The 22822-nt window shown below is 38.7% G+C and overlaps 1 protein-coding gene across 9 annotated transcripts in view; it reads left to right on the forward strand.

The window, feature by feature from the left end:
* LOC106876310 (uncharacterized) overlaps positions 1 to 22822 on the forward strand; it is a 345615-nt gene that overhangs the window by 182239 nt on the left and 140554 nt on the right. For 6 of the 9 annotated variants that reach the window (XM_089350464.1, XM_089350468.1, XM_089350469.1 and 3 more), the window contains one exon: positions 16100 to 16365. The exons of the other annotated variants lie outside the window; for them this stretch is intronic. Coding sequence is in view for 3 of the 6 variants with exons in the window: in XM_089350460.1 (XP_089206586.1) it covers positions 16100 to 16134 (35 nt within the window). In the remaining 3 variants the exon portion in view is untranslated. The remainder of the gene's footprint in view (positions 1 to 16099; positions 16366 to 22822) is intronic. 9 annotated transcript variants of the gene reach the window in all.

Raw genomic sequence — 22822 nt, forward strand, 5'->3', positions numbered from 1 at the left:
TCTCTACATGTCAATATAAATTCTATCGCACCTTTAGATTCTTCCATAGGTCCAAATGCAAGCAAAATCAGCACATATAACACTTGACTATATGCGTCCACGATCGTTACAATATACGCGTGTTTTTTTCCTTTTCTTCTCTATCAACATAAGTATCTTAGAAGCTAGCTAGCTGCAATATTCTTTTTTAATTTTTAAAATTTAAAATTTTAGTCTATAACCTTTTTAATTTTTAATTCTTTACTTCTTATCCTTTATACATTTAATTGTATTTTTATCCTATATATACTCCCTTAAGCTAGGCATCTATTTTTAGCTATCCCTACTGGCCACTGAACTAAATTTTCTTTCTGACCACACCAAACCTAGAATTCATCTATTTAATTAATAGACATAAACGCCTTCCTCTTCCCCTTTACCAAAACCTTAATGCCAGACTTCTCACCCCGAACCGACCTTTATGAAGAGTAATACTGGCATCTTATCTTTATTATTATTTTCATTTTTTGATTTTATTTTGCTTTCGCTCTCATTCATTCTTTCCTATACCTATCCCATTCCTTTCTTTTCTCATCTCTCTTCTATTCACTCACTCACAACCCATATCTGTCTTTCTCACTCTATATACCCACATGGACCATTTTCGTACTAGCTATACACTTATTTCTATTCCTTCAACATGAACGCAACATTCAATATATTGCCAAAATACTGCCTGGATTTACCTGGGATTATACCTAAAGGCCTATACCTTCACGGAAGTACGGACCAACCTCCATACCCTCTGAAGGAAGATGAACTGTGAACTTTATTCTCCTGTCTGTATTCTATATACTGTTTTACTCTTTATCTACTATTTTATTCCTTATTAACTGTGAATTTCCCTCTCTAGATCTTTCATACATATTCACATTGTCTCTGATGACAAAATATCAAGTGTACGGACATGCAAGCCTATCACTTGGGATATCCCAGAAACAGCTGTAAGGCCTTACTCTAATTAAATATTCTAAATTACTTGAGATACCTGACTTGCTTTGATTTTTGTTGTCCTTTTTCCTCTAATATAATATAAAATAATATAATATAATATAATATAATATAATATATATATATATATTATATTATATTATATCATATTATATTATATTATATTATATTATATTATATTATATATATATATATATATATATATATATATATATATATATATATATATATATATATATATATAATGAGTTAAAAACATAATGAATGCGCAAACAAACGGGGAAGACACAATGATGGTCCGCAACTCGTCATCAGTTAGCGGCCAGTGAGTCAATCGTAAAATCGTGCCTAACCAATAATATTGGATCTCTTACTGGTAGCGCCGAGGGCAAATGCTGCTAGGAATTGGTGAGCCAAAAAAAAAAAAAAAAAAAAAAGACAGAAAATGTTCTCCAAAACGAAACAATTAATGGATGTTCGAGAGACAGAGAAGAAAACAAACAGGACTGTGGCATACAAACGAACTGGAATAAATAAACGAACAAAATAAAGTCTTAGGGCCAGACAGGAGACGTAGATAGTGAATGCTGGGAAAATATCAAGAAGGATTTAGCACAAAGACAACGAAGGGTGAATAGAGCGGGAGACGAGAAAATGCAACGGCTTGGTAAGCAAAGCGGTCGCGAAAAGGAAGAGGTAAGACAATGACCACAGGTCATATATCAGTAGGAGAGGAAAAATGGTAGAGGACAGAAAGAAACACAGAGAGGGAAGGAAAAAGAACGTGATAGATAGCAACATAGAAGGAAGGGGAGAAAGAAGGAGAGAGAGAGAGAGAGAGAGAGAGAGAGAGAGAGAGCGTGAAAGTGAGAAAGGAAGAGAGAATCGTACAAAAATATGGAGTACTTGTATATAAAAAAAATCTTTTGCTGTACGTAGCGTTGCATTAAATAGTAAGTTAAAGACATATAATAATAATAATAATAATAATAATAATAATAATAATAATAATAATAATAATAATAATAATAATAATAATAATAATAATAATAATAATAATAATAATAATAATAATAATAATAATAATTAATTCGTTTTATTGGCCACAAGGGCTAATATCAATTAAAGACATATAAGGACAAAGACAGGACGAAGGTTACAAAAGGTTTTGTCCGAAAAGGTAAGAAAGTTCGTCTAAACAGAGGAAGAAAACGGAGAAAGATATAATAAATAAATAGATAAATAAATAGATAAATAAATAAGTAGAACTCCCAAAGGGGGAGGCGCTTCGAAAAAGGAAAGGTTACACGTGGAAGAACCCATAAAACCACGGGAGCCTGGTCAGAAAAAATAAGAAAGGGGTATAGAGCCCTTTCTCCTTTTACATTACCTTTTTTTACAGGTGTATTCTCAGAATTGGTCCGTTTATACTGGCCATTTTTCCAACAGTCACCCATCTTTCAACGAATTTGCTATGAGACAGCACTTCCCTCTCTACTCTCATCTTCCTTTTCAAGTGGAACTTGAAAAAGTTGATGAGGCCTTGGCCAAAGAGGAAAGTGTCTGTCTTTAACCCTTTCAAACGGGTCCACCATATCACCTCTTTCGCTACAGCCACTAGGCATAGGAAAATTGCCTTGCCCTCCTGGTTAAAGGAGGTCGGCGGGTCAATTCTCACGATGGATCCAGCTGATAGCCGGATCCGTCCTACACGTGACAGTAGCTGTTCGATATAGACCCACAGGTCAGCAATGCTCGGGCACTGGACGAGTGCGTGCAGAACAGTTTTGTCGTCCTGAGCGCACCTCGGGCAGGCCCGGTTGACGGCACTTCCATGTTGGTAGAGTTTATCTCGAACAGGTAGCGCACCTCGGTAGCACTGCCAGGCGAGGGACCTTTGGAAATTATCCATGGGCCCCGGCCCGAAAGTTCTCCTGAACAGACTGCTTAGCTGATTATCCTCGACGCCTAGAGTTTCCCCGAGAACGTCGTCGCACTTTTCTCCCACTAACCCTCTATAGAAAGCTAGAGTGGATCTACTACCGATCGCACTGCCCGCCTGACTGAGGGCGGTGAGAGCTTGGCGGCACTCGAGGTGCCAAGCGCCCTTTCTCGGTCTACGTTTGATCCAGGATTGCAGCTCTGTTAAAGAAACGAGCTGCGGAAAATCGCGTCTGACGAAAGGTGCCAAGGAATAATAATAATAATAATAATAATAATATATATATATATATATATATATATATATATATATATATATATATATATATATATATATATATATATATATATATATAAACGAATAGGCGTCTTTACTTTTAATGGCGCTGTAACATAGGAAACATAATCCTTAACTAACTGAAATATAAGATTTGATGGTTTAAAATAATATACTTAGTATCTAGAGGTAATCTGGTTAATATTTAAAGTAATACACACGTGCGCGCATACGCGCACAAACGCGCGCGCGCACACACACACACACACACACACACACACACACACACACACACACACACACACACACACACACAAGCGTGTGTGGATTTTGCGCTTGCATGTGTGTGTGTGTATTTCCCAGTTAAACTTTCTTCAAATGGCTATTTACTTATTTTGTTTCACTCTATATAATAAGAAATCAAGTTTAGTACACGAAATATTATTAAATTTTTAGTATTTTTTAAGATTAATTTTCAGTACAAATCTATAGAGTTCATCTAAAAACTCTGTTAGAGTTAAAAAATATCATTACACCCTGACCATCAATTCTAAAGTATTTGAAGTTTACAAAACGGGTAAGGATTCAAGCCCTTAAAATCGATCCCTTTTCATGTATATCTCTATTATATGTTTTGTGCATTTCATACGATATTCAATGAGCCCATCTAAGATTAAAATACTAACATCTCCAACGTTTTCTAATTTACTGAATCATTCTTGGTATGAATTACATAAATAAATATAAAACGAATTAAAGGTCTTAGTTCTTAACGGTGTCAAATTATGGGAAACATAATCTTTAACTAACGATGAACTGCAAGACAAAATAGTTTAAAATAATATATTTATTATCTGAACCTAATTTGATTAATATCTGTACTAAAACTGACTTCACTATTTGACTGTGACTATCTGTGTATCATATTTCAATGTATACGCACCGCCATGAGGCTGTTTCAATTGCGCGCGCCGATTTTTTCTACAGTTCGGCAAACTTCCGCAATACAGTAAATGTTTTAATCACTGTTTTGTCAATATCGAGGCACATATTTCCTTTAAGCAGGTGACAGTCGGTTACATGGCATTGACATGCCTCAACGAAGGCAAAACACAATTATCTTTTTCGGTAAATAACTGAAGTCACGATATTCGTTTCGCTTCTATATATGTTTTGTTTCTAACACAACTTTATGAAGATATTTTATCTCAGACAATTCTACAGCATCATGCCTTCTAACGGTGTATATACATTTTGTATGAGACGTAGATGGCGATTTTTATTTGATGTTGTTTCAGTTGCGTACATTGACTGCTTGATATTGGTAAAGCACAACGTTACAGAAATTATTTTTTTAAATAAAACACTCTCCATTACGATCTCGGATGTATCTTTTTGAAATGTAATAAAAGCTTCAGAAATCCTCACAAAATTTACCTAGTAATATATGTTGAAATATCATATCCACAGATTGAGTTTCATAGACATTTGCGAAATTGCGTTACATTTGAGCTTTCTGTGAAACTAATCCAAGACCACTCCCCTAGCAAACAATGACACTAAACTTATCTTACAAGATTTCGAGAGGAACATGTCAGTTAATGTGAATAAATAACTCCTATATTAAAGGAATTCTGAAACAAAGAGTCAGTTTGGTCCTCACTGGCAACAGTCATATTGACTTCGAACGTTAACTCAGAATATTTATAAGATATCGAAGAACAGATTAAATTAAAAATTTACCCCCCAATAACAGCACCAGAAATGGTGTGATTGCTATTGGGAAATAAACAGCATTAAAATCACATTCGACAATAATATACCTTCTTGTTCACCTCGAACGGCAATATTTTATCTACTTTCAAGAAAGAAACAAAAAGAAACGGAGGAGAGCGTTACAAAACACTTATTTCCAAAACATTTCTTTGGCAACATAATTTATCTTGAATCGAAGCAATGCACCCGTTATATAGTTTCCATATATAGAAAGTCATGAATTACCATTATGCCATTGATAAAAGAACAACAAGCTGGAAACCATAGTACTTCAAGTGAAAGTCTTGCTTAAAGTTTGAATGAGTACGTAAGTTTGATGGTGCTTATCCAGATCTCATTTCAACTATAGCAGAGAATATAAATTGTGGATACTCCTTCGAAGCTAGTCCGAGTATCTATGACTGCAAAAGTGTATCCACATACTGCTTTTATTATTATAATGACGTGTTCTGATTTAGATACAAAGTCAACAATTTTGAGGGAAGGAGTAAGTCAATACCAATCGACACCAGTACTTGACTGGTACTTTATTTTATCAAAGATCAAAGGTAAAGTTGGCCTAGGTAGGATTTGAACTCAGAACCTAAAGAGCAAGAAGAAATACCTCAAGGCAGTTTCTTCGACGCTCTCACGATTCTACTTGTCAGTAATAGTTTGCTTTTCTTCCACCAAATTGAAAGATAGGGGTTAATCCAAAGGTATATTCTTTTCTACTCTAGGCACAAGGCTTGAAATTTTTGGGAAGGGAGCCAGTCGATTAGATCGATCCCGGTACGCAACTGGTAATTAATTTATCGATCCCGAAAGGATGAAAGGCCAAGTCGACCTCGGCGGAATAATCCAAGGGTACATCACATAATGTGTAGTTGGGAGCAATAAATGGACACCAGCAGATAAGAAACAGGTTTCTAATTTATTACATATGTGCCACCTATGGCCATTTACAAACTCCATAATGCCAGACTACTCTACTAAGAAAGACAAGTGTCCTTTCCTACCTTTGGTTTCTGGTCTACAATTGAAGGATCAAGGAAGACCTATTCCAACAGATCATATCCCTTTTTAAGACTGGATTAGGAATCATGTATGTCAATAAAGCGAGTACTCTAGCTGTCTGACGCTACAAATTTGTCGTGAGCCAATTCTTTAATGACCTACAGACGGCGAAGGTGAATAGCTGCTCATGTAACCCTATAATATTAAAACGAAATTTTAAAACTCATTCCTTTAATTTCGTTTTTATTCTGTCTAATGAAACCAAAACTGTTCTAATGTTTTAAAACGTGTGCTATCAGGCAGTCTTGAACATACCTATCTTTGATCTCCAATCTCTCATCCTTTACTGCAACTCGAAACATCAGTTTGGATGCACTGCTTGGGTTTACTTGGAAGGAATACCCAATTTCTTTCAGCTTAAAAATTCTCGTCCTAAAAGTTCCACTCTGTCTACTCCGACATATTGCAGAGATAAATTTACTGTTTATAAACTGCTGAAGAATAACAATTATATTTTTATTGACTAACAATGAATGCCACATTTAATGTTAAATTAATTTAGCAGCCAATCGAATATTAGTTTAGTTACACACCCACAAAGTGATGTATTTACTTTTTATTTGATCGAACTGGATTTTACAAAATCGCTTGAAAAAAAAAAAACTGAACAGTAGATGTCTTTATAAACTGCCGCCTACCTATAGAGTTTTAATTTGATGAAAAAAATTCTTACCTTATTAAAGGGCCAAAGCACAATACAACAAATCAAGACACAAGCGTAGAGGGGACATCTAATTAGCGAGTACTTGCATCAGTCTACCTAGGGCTAGGATGCGTGCTCTAAGAAACGAAGGTGTTGGAGCCGCACGAGAGGCCCGGGTGGCGGAGGCGCAACAGGGCAACAAAGCCACCATTCGGTCTCTGGTGGACGAACAGGGGCGCGAACTGCTCGAGCCAAGCAAAATGTGTGAGGCCTTTCAGCGGCACTTTGCTCGACTGTTTGGGACGAATGGCGAGCGAGAACGCAGGGTGGACTTCAGTGCCTACCTGCACAGCCTGCCACGACTCTCGGCAAGAGAGGCGGAGTGCTGCGAAGGTGCCATCACGGCGGCGGAAGTGAGGGACGCGATGGCGGGATGCTCGAGGGACAAATCTCCGGGTTTGGATGGTCTGCCCTACGAGCTTTACAACTGTAAGCCAGACTTGTTTGGAGACGTCTTGGTGGCGTTGTACTGCAACTGGCAGCAAAACGGGAGCATTCCCGGTTTTGTGAGTCGAGGAGCCGTAACGCTGCTGAAGAAAGATCCAAACAAGGGGGACGTCATAGATAACTTTAGGCCCATCACTCTGCTCAATGCAGACTTGAAAATTTTGGCCAAGGTGTTAGCCAAGCGGTTGGCGCTTGTCATCGAGAAACTGATCGGCAAGGCGCAAACGTGCGCGGTGCCGGGCAGGAGCATCCATGACAACCGCCATCTGATGCGCTACATCATAGAGAGGGTAGTTAAGGAACCTGGCATGGGTGGGGCCCTGATCAATTTAGATCAATCGAAAGCTTTCGATAGGGTAGACCATCAATACTTGGAGGCTGTCCTCATAGCAGCCGGCTTCGGTCCCATTTTCCGCGGCTGGATGGCTGCCTTGTACAGAGGCATCCGTTCGGTAGTTCGCGTCAATGGGCATCTATCAAGACCCTTCGACATTGCACGTTCGGTCCGTCAGGGATGCCCCCTCTCGTCGCTTCTGTACGTGTTGACTCTCGAGCCACTACTGCGGAAGCTGGCGACGCTGAGGGGCATCCCGCGAGAGTTGGGATGCGGGACGAGCGTGTCGGCATACGCGGACGACGTCACCGTCATAGTGTCTAGCCAAAAGCACATCGAGCTTGTCGGCGAGACACTGAGAGACTACGAAGCGGTAACGGGAGCGAAAATCAACCGGGATAAGTCAGTGGGCTTGCGGCTCGGCACCTGGAGAAGCAACCCCATGCCGTCAAGTAGCGCCTCCGTCGTGGGACGTTGGACTGACGGTCCGGTTGAGATGCTCGGGGTCTGGTTTGGTCCAGACCTCCAAACGGAGAAGAACTGGGACGAGATAACGAGAAGGGTGGCCACTCTAGCCCGGCAATGGGCCGAGAGGAAGCTTTCCCTGAAAGGTCGGGCGGAGGTGGCGAACACGTACATCGCGTCCGTCATCTACTACCGCCTGACCGTCGTTCCTTGTCCCGACCCTACCATCACCAAACTGGAGCGCATCCTCTTCCGCTTCTTGTGGAAAGGAAGCGTTCCGATGGTTAGGCAATCCGTTTGCTGCCAACAACCGTTAAAAGGAGGACTGGGCATGCCGTGGTTGATGATGCGCAGACACGCGCTGAGACTGCGACATCTCCGGCTCTACGTAGACAGCGGTGAACAGGTGTGGTCACCGTTTGTGCGGCGCGCTTTCCCGCAGCTCGTCTCCATGACCGAACTGCAGTCATGGATCAAGAAGAGGCCGAGGAAGGGCGAATGGCACCGCGAGTGTCGCGCTGCTCTTCGGCAACTCCAACAACCCGGGTCAACCTTGAGCGACTGCATCACAACTAACGCATTCTATAGTGGATTAGTGGAGGGAAGGTACGACGACAATCTCGGGGCGAACCTGGGCGTCGACGAGGAATACCTGACCCGCCTGTTTAAGACGACCTTCGGGCCGGGACCTATGGACAACTTCCAGAGATCCCTGGCCTGGCAGTGCTATCGAGAAGCACTACCCGTTCGGGATAAGCTCTACAGGCATGGCTCGAGAAACACGGGGCCGACCTGTCCGAGATGCCGGCAGAGCGACGAAACCGTTCTGCAAGCACTCGTACAGTGTCCCACCATTTCCGAGCTGTGGGCTTACGTCGAACAACTGCTATCGCGTGTGGGACGAGTCGGTCTATCAGCCGAGTCTATCGTGAATATTGTCGCGCCTCCTTCCTTTAAACGGGAAGGAAGAGCTATTTTCATCGTACTTGTGGCTATGGCGAAAGAATGTGTATGGTGGACGCGTCTGAAAGGTCTAGAGACAAAGACTTTCCTCTCTGGGCAATCTCTCATCAACTTCTTCAAGTATCACCTGAAGAGGAAGTTGAGAGTAGAAAGGGAAGTCTTGTCTAGTGAATGCTTCAAAAAAAGATGGGTGAATGTAGCAAGGATGGCACGTGTGAACGACGGAGCCATCTTGAGCATAACCCTATGAACAAGAAAAAAAAACAAAAAAACAAAAAGGCAAAAGAGAGTCACTTACTGTTATAGTTTCTTCAATGAGAATATTGATCAAGGTTACCGTGGTCTTTTCCGTAGGCTTTTCCTTCCACGGCTAAACCTAAACTGTCCTCCCCTCTTTTTACACGAGAACATTACTGTGTGATACACGATCCCTATTGATCGGCCTTTCCTTTTCTTTTTTTTTTCGATCCCTTTTGATCGAACTGCCCCTTTTTCCGTTCCTACGATCCCTTTTGATCGACACCACCAATTTTTTTTTTTTTTTTCCTTCCTTCCCCCTCCCAAAAAGAAAAGCTCTACATTGTATTTGTCCCATCTTCGTTGAGCCCTGTGTGGCTAATAAAAGAAATGTATCTATCTATCTATCTGTCTGTCTGTCTGTCTGTCTGTCTGTCTATCTATCTATCTGTCTATATATATGCGTGTATGTATGTACACACACACACGTATGTATGTATGTATGTATGTATGTATGTATGTATGTATGTATGTATGTATATGCTATCTTCGATAGTTGGGTGTTCCATATAAAGATGTTGAATTTATTGCTCTTGACAGTAATCAATGGCAGATAAAGACCTGTTCTGAGGTAAAGAATTTTGAAGAAAACAAATAAATTTATGCAGAAACTGAAATATAACACTTGACTAAACACAGAAATAGTGTTATCCTTCAGTAGCTGAACGTGTCGTAAGACTTGCCTTTCTAAGAATGACAACTTCACATTTGAGAACTCGTCATAGAGTTGGCTCAAATGACACAAAGTTCATTCCAGCAGAAACACTCATATGCCATATTTGTAGTATGACATGTAAGTCCTGCACTACTCTAAAGAGGCATTTCGATATCCACAAATAAAGAATGACAAAAAACACTGTGCCACTTGAAGTGAGACATATTTGCACTGTTTGTAATGCAAATTTCAAAAAGCTCTCGAGACTCAAAGGCCACCTGCGTGTTCATGCACTGAAAAAGCATGTCTGACCAGCTTTGAATAGGAGTAGACTACTTCTCTATATATTTTTGCGTTTAAAAAGCTGAAAACAATGAAAAGTGCTTAACGAAGTGAATACTTCGTTCCATAGGTTTGTGTCATTCTGTTTTCTTAAAGATTTTTTAAAATAATTAATAATTATCAATTTAGGGAAATCTTTCTTTAAATATTGTGACTGTATTAAGAATATTTCTAGACACTTTTATACATATCTTAAATTGAATTAACTTTTACTAAGAAAACTTTGACATTTCCCTCGTAAAAGTTAAACAAGTTCTCTACTAAAAAGCATTGAGTAATCCCCGTTTTATATTAAATTTGTTTTATATATAATTTGACAAAGTCATATATATATATATATATATATATATATATATATATATATAGGCGCAGGAGTGGCTGTAAGGTAAGTAGCTTGCCTACCGACCACATGGTTCCGGGCAAGTGTCTTCTACTATAGCCTCGGGACGACCAAAGCCTTGTGAGTGGATTTGGTAGGCAGAATCTGAAAGAAACCTGTCGTATGTATGTATGTATGTATGTATGTATGTATGTATGTATGTATGTATGTATGTATATATATATATATATATATATATATATATATATATATATATATATATATATATATATATATATATATATATATATATAGGGAGAATTCACAAGAAAACAAAAGATGAAGACAGGTGGTGCAGATAACAAACAGATTATAAGTTTATCGCTCGGGAAGTGAAAAAGTCCTTAACGTTTCGAGCCTACGCTCTTCCACAGAAAGGAACATAGACAGAATCAAGGAGAGGTGTGTGTGTGTGTGTGTGTGTGTGTGTGTGTGTGTGTGTGTGTGTGTGTCTGTGCTTGTCCCCCCACCATCGCTTGACAACTGATGTTGGTGTGTTTACGTCCCTGTAACCTAGCGGTTCGGCAAAAGAGACTGATAGAATAAGTACTAGGCTTACAAGGAATAGTCCTGGGGTCGATTCGCTCGGTTAGAGACGGTGCTCCAGCATGGCCGCAGTCAAATGACTGAAACAAGTAAAAGAATAAAAGAGTATATATAGATATATCTGTGTGGTATGAAGTTTGCTTCCCACATGGTTTCACTCCCACTGCGTCTTCTATAGCCTCAGGCTGACCAGAACCTTGTGAGTGGATATAGTAGATAGAAACCGAAAGAAGCCCGTCGTGTGTGTCTTTGTGTCTTTGCTTGTCGCCCACCACCGCTTGACAGGCGGTAATTTACCAAGTTTAACAATAAGAAAAAGTTGTGGGGTTCGATACATACATACATACATACATACACGTATATATATATATATATATATAATATATATATATATATATCATCATCATCATCATCATCATCATCGTTTAACGTCCGCTTTCCATGCTAGCATGGGTTGGACGATTTGACTGAGGACTGGTGCAACCGGATGGCTACACCAGGCTCCAATCTAATTGGCAGAGTTTCTACAGCTGGATGCCCTTCCTAACGCCAACCACTCAGAGAGTGTAGTGGGTGCTTTTACGTGTCACCCGCACGAAAACGGCCACGCTCGAAATGGTGTCTTTTATGTGCCACCCGCACAAGCCAGTCCAGCGGCACTGGCAACGATCTCACTCGAAAATCCTACGGGAGCCAGTCAGGCGGTACTGGCAACGGCCACGCTCAAAATGGTGCATCTCATGTGCCACCCGCACAAGAGCCAGTCCAGGGGCACTGGCAACGATCTTACTTGGCTTGCCGGGTCTTCTCACGCACAGCACATTTCCAAAGGTCTCGGTCAGTAGTATATATATAAAATAAAAACAGACGAATGGGTTTTCTCAATTGTTTTATTATCAGTCTCTGTTGTAACGTGAACATCCTTTAGATTATATATTACGTTACGCAACTCTCAATTTCTTTAAGCTTACCAAATAAACAGGTGAACAGTGACATGTTCATTAATCAACATCTCATCAACAAGTGAAATTTCTGATCAGAATTACAAAGATTTGAGAAATGTAAAGTGGTGGCACTACGCGGATGGATGGCAGAATGAGGTTGTAAATTAAAGAATAATGAAACACCGTTTCTATTCTAAAGATGTTATGAAACTTAACCTCGCTCTTAAAGGCTTGTATGTGTACATATATGCATGTATGAATGTATATATGATACACATTTATATATGTGCGTGGTTGTGGGTGTGAAAGCGAGTACCTGAGTGGTTAGGGAGTCATAAGGTCGTGGGTTCGATTCTTGAACTGGGCGCCGTATTGTGTCCTTGACTAAGGCACATGATTTCACATTGCTCCAGTCTATGAGTACCACAATGCTTTCAGTTTAATAGTGAAAGCAACGTAATACTTTAGCTTTTAAGTTTCTGCTCAATATTATAGTCAGGCTCAATTGTAATGTTAATTACTTAAATATTATTATCATTTTTCTTTCTTTTTCGTGTGTTATGGAGAAGTGTGCCAGATTATTGTGTGACAATTTGCGGTCTGTCTGCATTCTAACATCCCGTAAAATTTTGCATTATCATTTTCTACCCATATGCGTACCCCAGAACCTTTCTTTCGGAAACCGAAACTGATTAACCAGACATATTATTCGAGCAGTTTTTGTTAGGTTCTTGCATCTAAGCGTATTTTGTGGAAGGCAATGCTGGAAATCTTTATACAATATAATGCATTGTTTCAGAAAAGATACCGTCATATAATTAAGAATTGGTAATTACAATGTGCTTTGTAGTACTCACCTATTACTATATAACAAACGTAATTTCTTCTGTTGTCCTAATTAGAATGGACATGTTCATCCAAGCTAGCATCAGTATTCTTTTTAAATTGATAAGTAAACATTCTGCTCAGAGATGTATTGGCTTACAAAGACATGCCGTTTATAGCTGCCCATTATTTACATACATTTATGTATTCATCTTTGATGCTAGCTGGGCTTTAAATTTAAGCTGTTAAAATTTATATTGAATTTCTCGAGAGAATGTTGCTACAGAAGATCAATTTCTATGATAGTTAACATAAAAACATTGATAATTGCTTCACTTAACTGTTCTCTGATACTCAATATTCTACTGGCCCCTCTTAGAGGTATATAAATGTTTTAGGTCAGAGTTATTTTATTGCTAAATTAATATTAATTTAATGCAGTGAACATCAATAATTTAATTAGAAATATTTGAGAGAGGCTAGTTCAATGTCTACTATTTACTTATACAATATTGTGCATATATTTAGTGATTCTCTCATCCCTACTTCGGTATTTACAAGAAGTCTGTGTTTCACTGAGAAGATCTACATGATGATTGCTTTATTTGTTTACCTATTTGTATCACTTGCTTTAATCTCCATCTGTTTACGTAAACTTATACTTCTCACTTTTCCTTATGTAACCTCATGCAATTACATGCTTCATTAGGCCGGTCTGACTTTGACAGTTTGCTCTAAACACTACAATTATATACATGTATTAACTAATTCTTCTATTCCAGTGTGGTATCTCTTTTATATTTGGGATGTTACGTTTATATTAACTATGAATTCAATACATAAATTAACAATTCTGTTTACAGTAGTCTAGTACAACTTAAACATAAATGAAGTTTTCTCCCGTACTTGCCGAAATGGTTAAATTAATATCAGTCATTGAACTAATGTTGTCTTTTCTTCTGGGCATAGGTATTTTTAATTAGAAGTGCGGCGGCTGTAGTTGCAAAGAAGGTGAAATCAATAGCAAAGCAAAATGCGCTTGAACAATTATCTGATAGGTGGGAACAAAATCCTCTGCATGACAAATATGTAGCCCGTAGCAAACAAGCTGATGTAGACCACAAGCACACCTATCAGCGGCTACGGAGCTCAGGGCTAAAGGCAGTGAGTAAAGGTTTTGATCTTGGTTGCCCAAGATCAGAGCTTATTAACCCGGAACTATCAAGCCAATGTGATGAAAAACGTTGTAGCTCCAAAGTGGCGACACTGCAACGATGTGACTGAAACGGTCGAACACCTAATCTCTGGATGTAAAGAGAGTGGGGGACTGGTGCAGCAAGAACGGGCATTAGGATAGTATTAGTGGGTGACCCCGGGCAACTCTGGTGTCGCAGTAGAAGGAGAAACCTTTACAAAGCTGCTTCACGGCCTCATGAGACACACTCCAGCATTCGAAGGCAGAATAACGGAATACAACAGCACCCTCAGCACGTGTTTACTCTGAGCATGTTTTAACATCTCTCAGTATATGAATGTTTCTATATATTAATGTGTGCGAAGGGAGAGAGGAATGAAAACAGATAGAAAGAAAGAAAGAAAGAAAGAAAGAAAGAAAGAAAGAAAGAAAGATAGATAGATAGATAGATAGATAGATAGATAGATAGATAGATGATAAATCAACAGACAGGATACATAGGGTAAAAATGAGAGGTGGTAGATGGAAGGAATAAGAGTGGTGTATGTATTCACAGGCACGCGCGCAAATGTGTTTGTTACTATTGTTTAACCCCACACCCAAGTCCGATTTGATTAAACTGACCTATGGTCAAAGACAATCCATCTCTGACAGTTCTGTTATTTCTCAGACATTCTGTATCCTGGATTACGTCATCTTATAAGTCCTTTGATTGCAACAGTAGCCAAAGCTCTGAGGGAAATTTAGCTTCTATTTTTAGCAGATAGATCAAACATTTAGCGGTTTCTTCGTTGGTTTGTTGCACGACAAAGAAGAAGCATTCGTTGAATTCATTTAAGGCAATATCCGTAGGTGGCCCCGGGCACCTATCGATATTGCCTTTAAGGAACTGCTTTCCATTTCCTGTTATAACTAGACTTTTTCATTCAACAACCTCGTTGTAGCTCATTGATCTTGTCTGATCAGGTTCTTATTGTTTACTTTTGATCATGTTAGGTCTTATCGTACTATATTTATGTGTATGCATGCGCACACAACGTGGTTGCGAACTTCTTCACCACATAGCAATGGCTGAGCGTTCGTGCTAAACTTGATAGTATGCATAAAAAGAAAAGAAAACACAATATCCCACCAGAAATAAAAGTATGAAAAAATTCAACTAGATTATAGCTTGGAGATAACAGTTTACTCAAAGCAGCCATCTTCAGCTTCCACCACGGCCTCAAGGCGTCTGCAAAACCTAGCGTATGCGTTCCTCTCTCAGCCCCTTGGTAGATTTTCGAACACCTCACCAGCTCGGCAATGGTACTGCAGGTAGAGAGGTTGGTGTCTTTATCAACCGCGTCCCACACATAGGTAATCCATGGGATTGTAATCGGGGGGAAGTAGGAGGCTAGAAATAAGGGCTGGTGAAGTCGTAGAAATTCTGACTCTTTCTGGCGTCATGGCGAGGAGCAGAATTCTGCTGCTACAAATGTGGCCTTCCAGCAGCAACCCTCTCTAACCAGGGTCTTAATCACAGTCTATCATCAGATGAGAAGCCTGATCTGAATGCCTACAACCCCCCCCCCCCCCAAAAAAAACCCTCCCATTAAAGTAAGTGCTTGGAATCCACTGAAGGCTGCGTAGTAATATTAAATGAATCGACGGATTAGGTCTAGCACTGAAAGACAAAATGGTAAATTTGAATTATTTTAGTGTGCTGTATGAAAGAGCAGAAATTGGTGTGTTAGACAGCACCATTATCAGAGAACAATAACATATTAAAAAGGTTCTGTCCGAAACGATAGCTTTTCCTTCTTGAGGCAAGCCTCATGTTTCACCTTCTGCTTTCTAACTTTCGCAGACAGCTTGTTTTTGTTCTTTTTTTTTTTCATTTATTTATAAGATATTCCCTAGATATCATAATCGAGAAGAAATATGTTTTATTCTTTTATTCTTTCATTCTTTTTTTTTTTTCAAAGCATTCTCTAATGTTTGCCAAAATTGCAACTGGTAAGATAATTGGAAGAAGAAGAAACGAAGCAGAGACCGATTCTTTGATATTTCAACACTCCAGTTTTAGGAGAATGGGAACAAAAAGAAAAAAAAAATTAAAAATAGAGGCAAACGAAACTGATGAAAGCAACAGAAAGTGATGCAATGATTACTTCTACCTGTAGTCTGAAGGAAACCACACCTTTCTCATCAGTGGAAGAGAATGTGTATTTATATGTCATCAAATTTAACCGTAAGTTACATTTTAAACGTCAAACCTCGCCTTACTTTAGCAAAACAAATATATTTTGGGAATATATTTGGCATACTTTAAGTGTATCATTTCAAGAAAAACTGTTGGCCTATATATATATATATATATATGCACACACACAGTGCATGTACACACACACACACACGCATACACACACACACACACACACACACACACACACACACACACACACACACACTCACGTACGCACACACATCAAAGGAAAAATATTTTTAGAAAAATTTCGTGATACGGTCACAATATTTGAAAAAAGGTTTACTTAAATTAAATATTTTTAAGGATATTTAAAAATTCCTCAACAAACGCCCGTTTGAAATTTTGAAAACAGCGAAAAGCGCTAACACAGAAATTTCCCTCCATCAGGTCTATGTTGATTTACTTTAACAAAAAACAATTTTTACATATAATTTATAATTTCTAATTTAAGAATATCATACATATATGCATATTAATTAACACATCCAATCTAACCTGGATGTTCTTATAACGCCGTAGGCTGCGATGAACGTCCTCAAAAATCATTTCGTGTAGACGACAAATGCTAAAAAGCTTCGAAATTCTATATCGGTTGACTAAATTTCGCCAGTACCGGCGGGTGGCACAACTGTATCACGTGATTTCACCGTATTGCGGGTCATCATCACTAGGATGCCAAACACCGAATGCCAGACAGAAACTCAATCAGACCCATGTAGAATAATACTGACCAGATCACGTGATACAGTAGTGCCATCCACCGGTGCTGAGGAAATTTAGTCAACCTATATAGAACTTCGATGCTATTTAGCATTTGTCCTCTACAAGAAATGAATTTTCGTGACGTTCACTGCAGTTTACGACGTCATAAACAACACATCCCGGTTAGGTTGGATTTGCTAATTAATATTCGTTATAAAGGTTGCTTATGTCGCTGATAGTTATTTTACATTATAGCTTTTCACGATATCACTGGCTGTTTATTCAGTATTATTCTAGGCTTGAGAGATTTTTTGTCTGGAATTTAGTGCTTAGCTTCCTACTACTGATGAACGGCAGCACGGTGATGTCACACTACAGTAGTATCATCCGCCGGTGCTGACGAAATTTAGTTAACCGATATAGAATTTCGATGCTTTCTAGCGTGTGTCGTCTACACGAAATGAATTTTTGGGCGGTTCATCCCAGCCCCTTTATTACTAATAGCTTACATACAAACATACATACATATTAGTTCATGAGAAAAAGAGACGACGAAAGAAAACGTTGGTTATGTTATGAACTTCATTAGCTCACAGCTGTTTCTGCTATTCTGGACTCATAGTTGAGTACCTGAATAACATTCTAAAGATTCGTCGGAGCCTCGAATATGAAGTGCATATCCATGTGATACTGTGAAAACTGCATCATAATGGATAGGCTAAGTTTTCTTTACCATAATATACTTCACATTTCTTCTCCACAGACGTCGAAAGACGTCTGTGGATAAGAAATGAATTTCTAAAAGCTGCAAATTTGGATTAGTAAGGAATATACGGCTTATTATAGGATATGTGAGATGAGACAGAAACAATCGGTATGACTTGAGGAAGAGAGTGACGAGAGTATCTGTTAAGCTCATAAGGGGTTGTAGCTCCCTTTTTCAGTGATGGTTGTGTTGATTGTAGGAGATGCAGAAAGCTGAATCAGCAAGTTTGCGGGCCAGTGGTTGTAGCATTTGTGTTAGTGCTTCTCTGCCAATTAACCGAACGACTTTTTGTGGGTGTGATCTAGGCTATAAGGGTATCTAGTATTAGTACTTCCAAAACAGTTGAAGAGTTTTTGTAGAGAACCAGTAAGTGATCAAGGTTAAAGAATATTCTGTCAGAGAAGAAAAAGTACAGTCACTACATTTCAGTTTTTATAGTATTACATGTGTGTGAGTGTCATCACAAATTATCAACAATTGTGAGACCAATCATTTGTGGCTATTTCGGAGGTTCTATGTTGTGGGTTTTTTTTTTTTTGTGCATATAGAGGATGTAGCAATATATATCTTTTTGTGTGTAACTATATTGAAATATAGTAGTTTGTTATGTCTTTACTGATATACTTTTTCAAAGATTCTGTTCATAGATGCGGGCTATGTTTGGTCCGAAGCTATGTATAACTTAGGTAAATGTTGGTATGAGTACTGGTACTGCAAGCACATTGCGGGCCACTGTTTTATTGAATGGAAAGAGTTCTGAGGTCCAAATTTTCTTTATTCGGCTGTAATATTCCTTAGTGATACGTGTTTTGTTACAAGTGCCATTGTAAGATATATTTTCATCCACCAGTTACCTGTAAAATTCCTCGTCAGATACAGGGGAAACAGTCAAATCATTGATGAAGATATTATTAGTCCGGTTTGTAGTTTTTCCCCTTTTCACAACCATATTTTGACCAAACTCCAACTCTACATCGTTTGAGAATGTTGTAACTAGGTCAAGGCTCTTTTCCATCTCATGCATATTCTTTGCATAAAGTTTTAATTCATCTACAGAGAAACAATGTGTAATTTTGGTATTTCTGTTTCCTTGTGAACCAGTGAGATATCCATCAGACTTCCATCACATGAATGACAAGGGGTTTACAGAAAGTATAGACAACATCACAGAGAGGCTGTCTCCTTGGAATATGTATGTATGTATGTATGTATGTATGTATGTATGTATGTATGTATGTATGTATGTATGTATGTGTGTGTGTGTGTGTGCGTGTGTGTGTGTGTGTGTGTGTGTGTGTGTGTGTGTGTGTGTGTGTGTATGTATGTATATCAGGTCATTCTTAGGGCTACTGGTAGCATGTAATCCAGTACAACCTGTCGAAAGGTCGGGCGGTCGGCGTCTAAATCAGCAACCTTACCAAACCTGCTTGGTAAGGAATTTGGTTTTCATTAGACATTCTGCAGGCTGAAAATAAAACCTGTCAAAGGACTTAGTAGACTTAATTTCATCTAGTCTTTGTTTAGATGTCCCTGTAGGAGAGAGAAATTCCGAAATAGCACACGCCTCATTACGAAGTCGGAGGGCTTCGCTGTCCAGATATTTTGCTCTTGGATTGTAAAAGCTTAGCCCCTAATATATGACGTTATTTGGCGGCCACGAACCCAGAAAGATTATACTCCATGCTAATACTATCATCTTTTTGCAGTTTAAAAGAAACATACCCAAGCATAGCCTCTTTGTAGTATGCAGAGTGTTTCTTACTCCAGTTTTCGTGTGTGTATGCACGAATGCATGCATTTATAAATGCATGCATGTGCATAAGTATTTATGTAAGCAAGTATGTTTGTACGAGTGTGTACACGCATAAATGTCAGCAAGCGTAGATGCTACTGCATGTTTGCCTCTATATATTTTGACTTATGCATACATACACACATATATATTTCCATGTCTGTACGTGTGTATATGTTGTTATGGCATGCTAAGACTTCTGGAATATTTTGCACATCTTCTCAGTGCCTTTAATGACTTGTAACTCTAATTTCCCAATTGGTTGGGTTCTTTCTATTATTGTAAAGGTACGTACGTACGTATTTGTGTATGCATATATGTATGTATGTATGTATGTATGTATGTATGTATGTATGTATGTATGTATGTATCTATGTATGTATGTATGTATGTACGTATATATGTGTGTATGTATGTAAGTACCTATGCATGTTTATATTTAAGTATTTATGTACATGTGTGTGTATATACATAGCTATGTATGTATATATATATATATATATATATATATATATGTATATATATATATATACATGCACACATACATATACACACGCATATATATGTGTACGCATGTGTGGTGTATGCGTATAAATCAATCAAATACTTGTGTACAGAGTGTAAAATGTTTCATTGAGGAGGTATCATAATATGGAAATATATTCCTTATTGACACCAGTTGATTTTAAAGTCCAGATCCACTCCACTCCACTCAGCACTTTCTACATTATCCAAAAAATTCGGTCAACTGATCTTATTGGAATTATCTTTCTTGCCTGTTAATTTTTCATTTTAGACATCGTAGAGGGAATTTTATTGACCAATTGCTAGGATAATCTCAGCAGATCAAAGTTTTTCAACGCACTATATTGCATATATGAAGCCCTATCGTAATTGTACTATGCTGTACTAAGTAAAAAAAAAAAAAAATACTAATACTAGTATTAGTGTTACTAGATGCTTAGCGGCATTTCGTTTGGCTTCAAGATTAGAGTTCAAATTCCGCTAGGGTCGACTTCGCCTTTCATTTTGGGTCGTTGAAGTAAGCATCAGTCGAACACTGGAGCCGATGTAATCAACTAGCACCCCTCCTCCACCCAAATTTCAGACCGTGCGCCTATAGTGGGAATGATTATTATTTGACCCTGTGGCTAATTAAAGAAATCATCATCATCATTGTCGTCACTGAATGAAAGATCAGCGCATGCCATAAAAGTGACGCTGGGATAAAATGTACAAAGCCCAATATACCCATCATGACTACCCGTTTCATAAGAGTACACCAAGCACATGCACCACAACCATATGTGCATGACATGGTGACTTCATATCAAGATAAACAGCGCATGACCTTGCAGGTGAGGCCCAGTTAGAATTTTCTTCAGGTCGAGTAGCCCATCCCGTTCGAAAGGTTCCTGCATAAGGGTTGTTTAAGGATGGTGAACGAAGCACTCATGTTTCTAGAAATGAATTATCCCCACCACCTGCCAAATTCCCCACTACTCCTGCTCGTGATCAGAAATGCACATATCGTCAGCCACTAAAGGACATGCACAATTGGTTATGGTCAAGCAACTGACAAGCGAATCTGTGGTATTGAGCAGAATATTTATGGTAGTCCATCTTTTATATCAAAAGGAAACATGTACATGATATCACTTCCAATCAGTTAAGATCAGAAGCATGAGAGCCATTGCCTGGTACTGCATCAGGGCATTTATTATTATTATTACTGTCACTACTTTCATTATCATCTGCTTTCAATTCTGTTTCCATTTCTTGCCGAGTGTCCTCCTGACACCTAGGGCGAAGAAACGCACTGTATATAATGGTAGGCCATTAAAATAAACACACCTGATTGCTCATTTACAAAGTCATGTGGTAGAGAAAAAGGAGAAGAAAGACAGAGAGAAAAAGGAAACAACAAATAATAAAAAAGTAAACAAAGAAAATAAAAGGGAAAAAGGGAAAGTGAATTCACAGTGACAATGCGCTTCTCAATACGTGTGATATACCTGTTTAAACAATCTTTTGCACTTCCTGCATGGACGGTAAGCCAGAGATCATTCTTAGATAATTTTCATTTCCTTTTTTGATCATTCCAAGTGCTCCTACAATCACTGGTATTGTAACCGTCTTGAGATGCCTCATCTTTTTGATTTCGATTAGCAAATCTTTGTTTTCTGAGCTTATCAAATTCTTTTGCCAAGATATTATTGTTACAAGGTATGCTCACGTCAATCAATAAACAGACTTTATTGCTTTAGTCTTTCACTACAATATCTGGTTTATTAGCTTTGATGGTCCGGTCTGTACATACTGGGAAGTCCAAAAGAATAGTTACATTTTCTACTTCAGTTACAGCCTCAGGGTGGTGCTCGTACCATTTGTCAGCAGTTTTGATTTTATAATACCGATACATTATCCGATGTAGATATTGGCCAACTCTGCCATGTCTTCATTTGTACCCTACAGCGCTAAAACTTTACACCCAGAGATTAGGTGGTGGACTGTTTCAATCCCATCATTGCAATATCGGCACTCCGTGTTTACAACATTTTTCATCACATTGGCTTGATAGTTGAGCTGCTAAGACAAAGCCTTCACTCTCTGCCTTTAGCCCTGAGCTCTGTAGCTACTAAAAGGTGTGCTTCTGGTCTACATCAGCTTGTTTGCTACGGGCCACATATTTGCCATGCAGAGGTTTTTGTTCCCACCTATCAGCTAATTGTTCAAACGCATTTTGCTTTGCCATTGATTTCTCCTTCTTTGCAACTACAACTGCCGCACTTCCATCATGCTGTTCAACCTGGGTATTATGCATAAACCCACTTGAAAATTTTTTACTCTTCTTCATACGTCTTTCGTAGTTTTCAACGAGCTTTAGCATCCAGTCATTAGCTGTTTCAAGATATTTTGCCAGTCCAATTGAGGTAGTTTTGTAAAAGATTTCAAATTGGATCAAGCTTCGACCTCCTTGAGCTCTGGGTAGGTAAAGACGATCTACGTCTGCCTTTGGATGGTGCATATTATTGCAAGTCAGCAGTTTACGGATTTTCCTATCAATCTTCCTTATTTCGCTCGTATTCCAGTTCAACACATTGAAACTGTAAATAACAACCGGAAGTGAGAGAGCAGCACGCTACACCAAGGTTCTTTCTCCAGTCATATTATTATTT

This window comes from Octopus bimaculoides, chromosome 4 (assembly GCF_046866305.1).
Source record: "Octopus bimaculoides isolate indiv1 chromosome 4, ASM4686630v1, whole genome shotgun sequence".
NCBI lineage: Eukaryota > Metazoa > Mollusca > Cephalopoda > Octopoda > Octopodidae > Octopus > Octopus bimaculoides.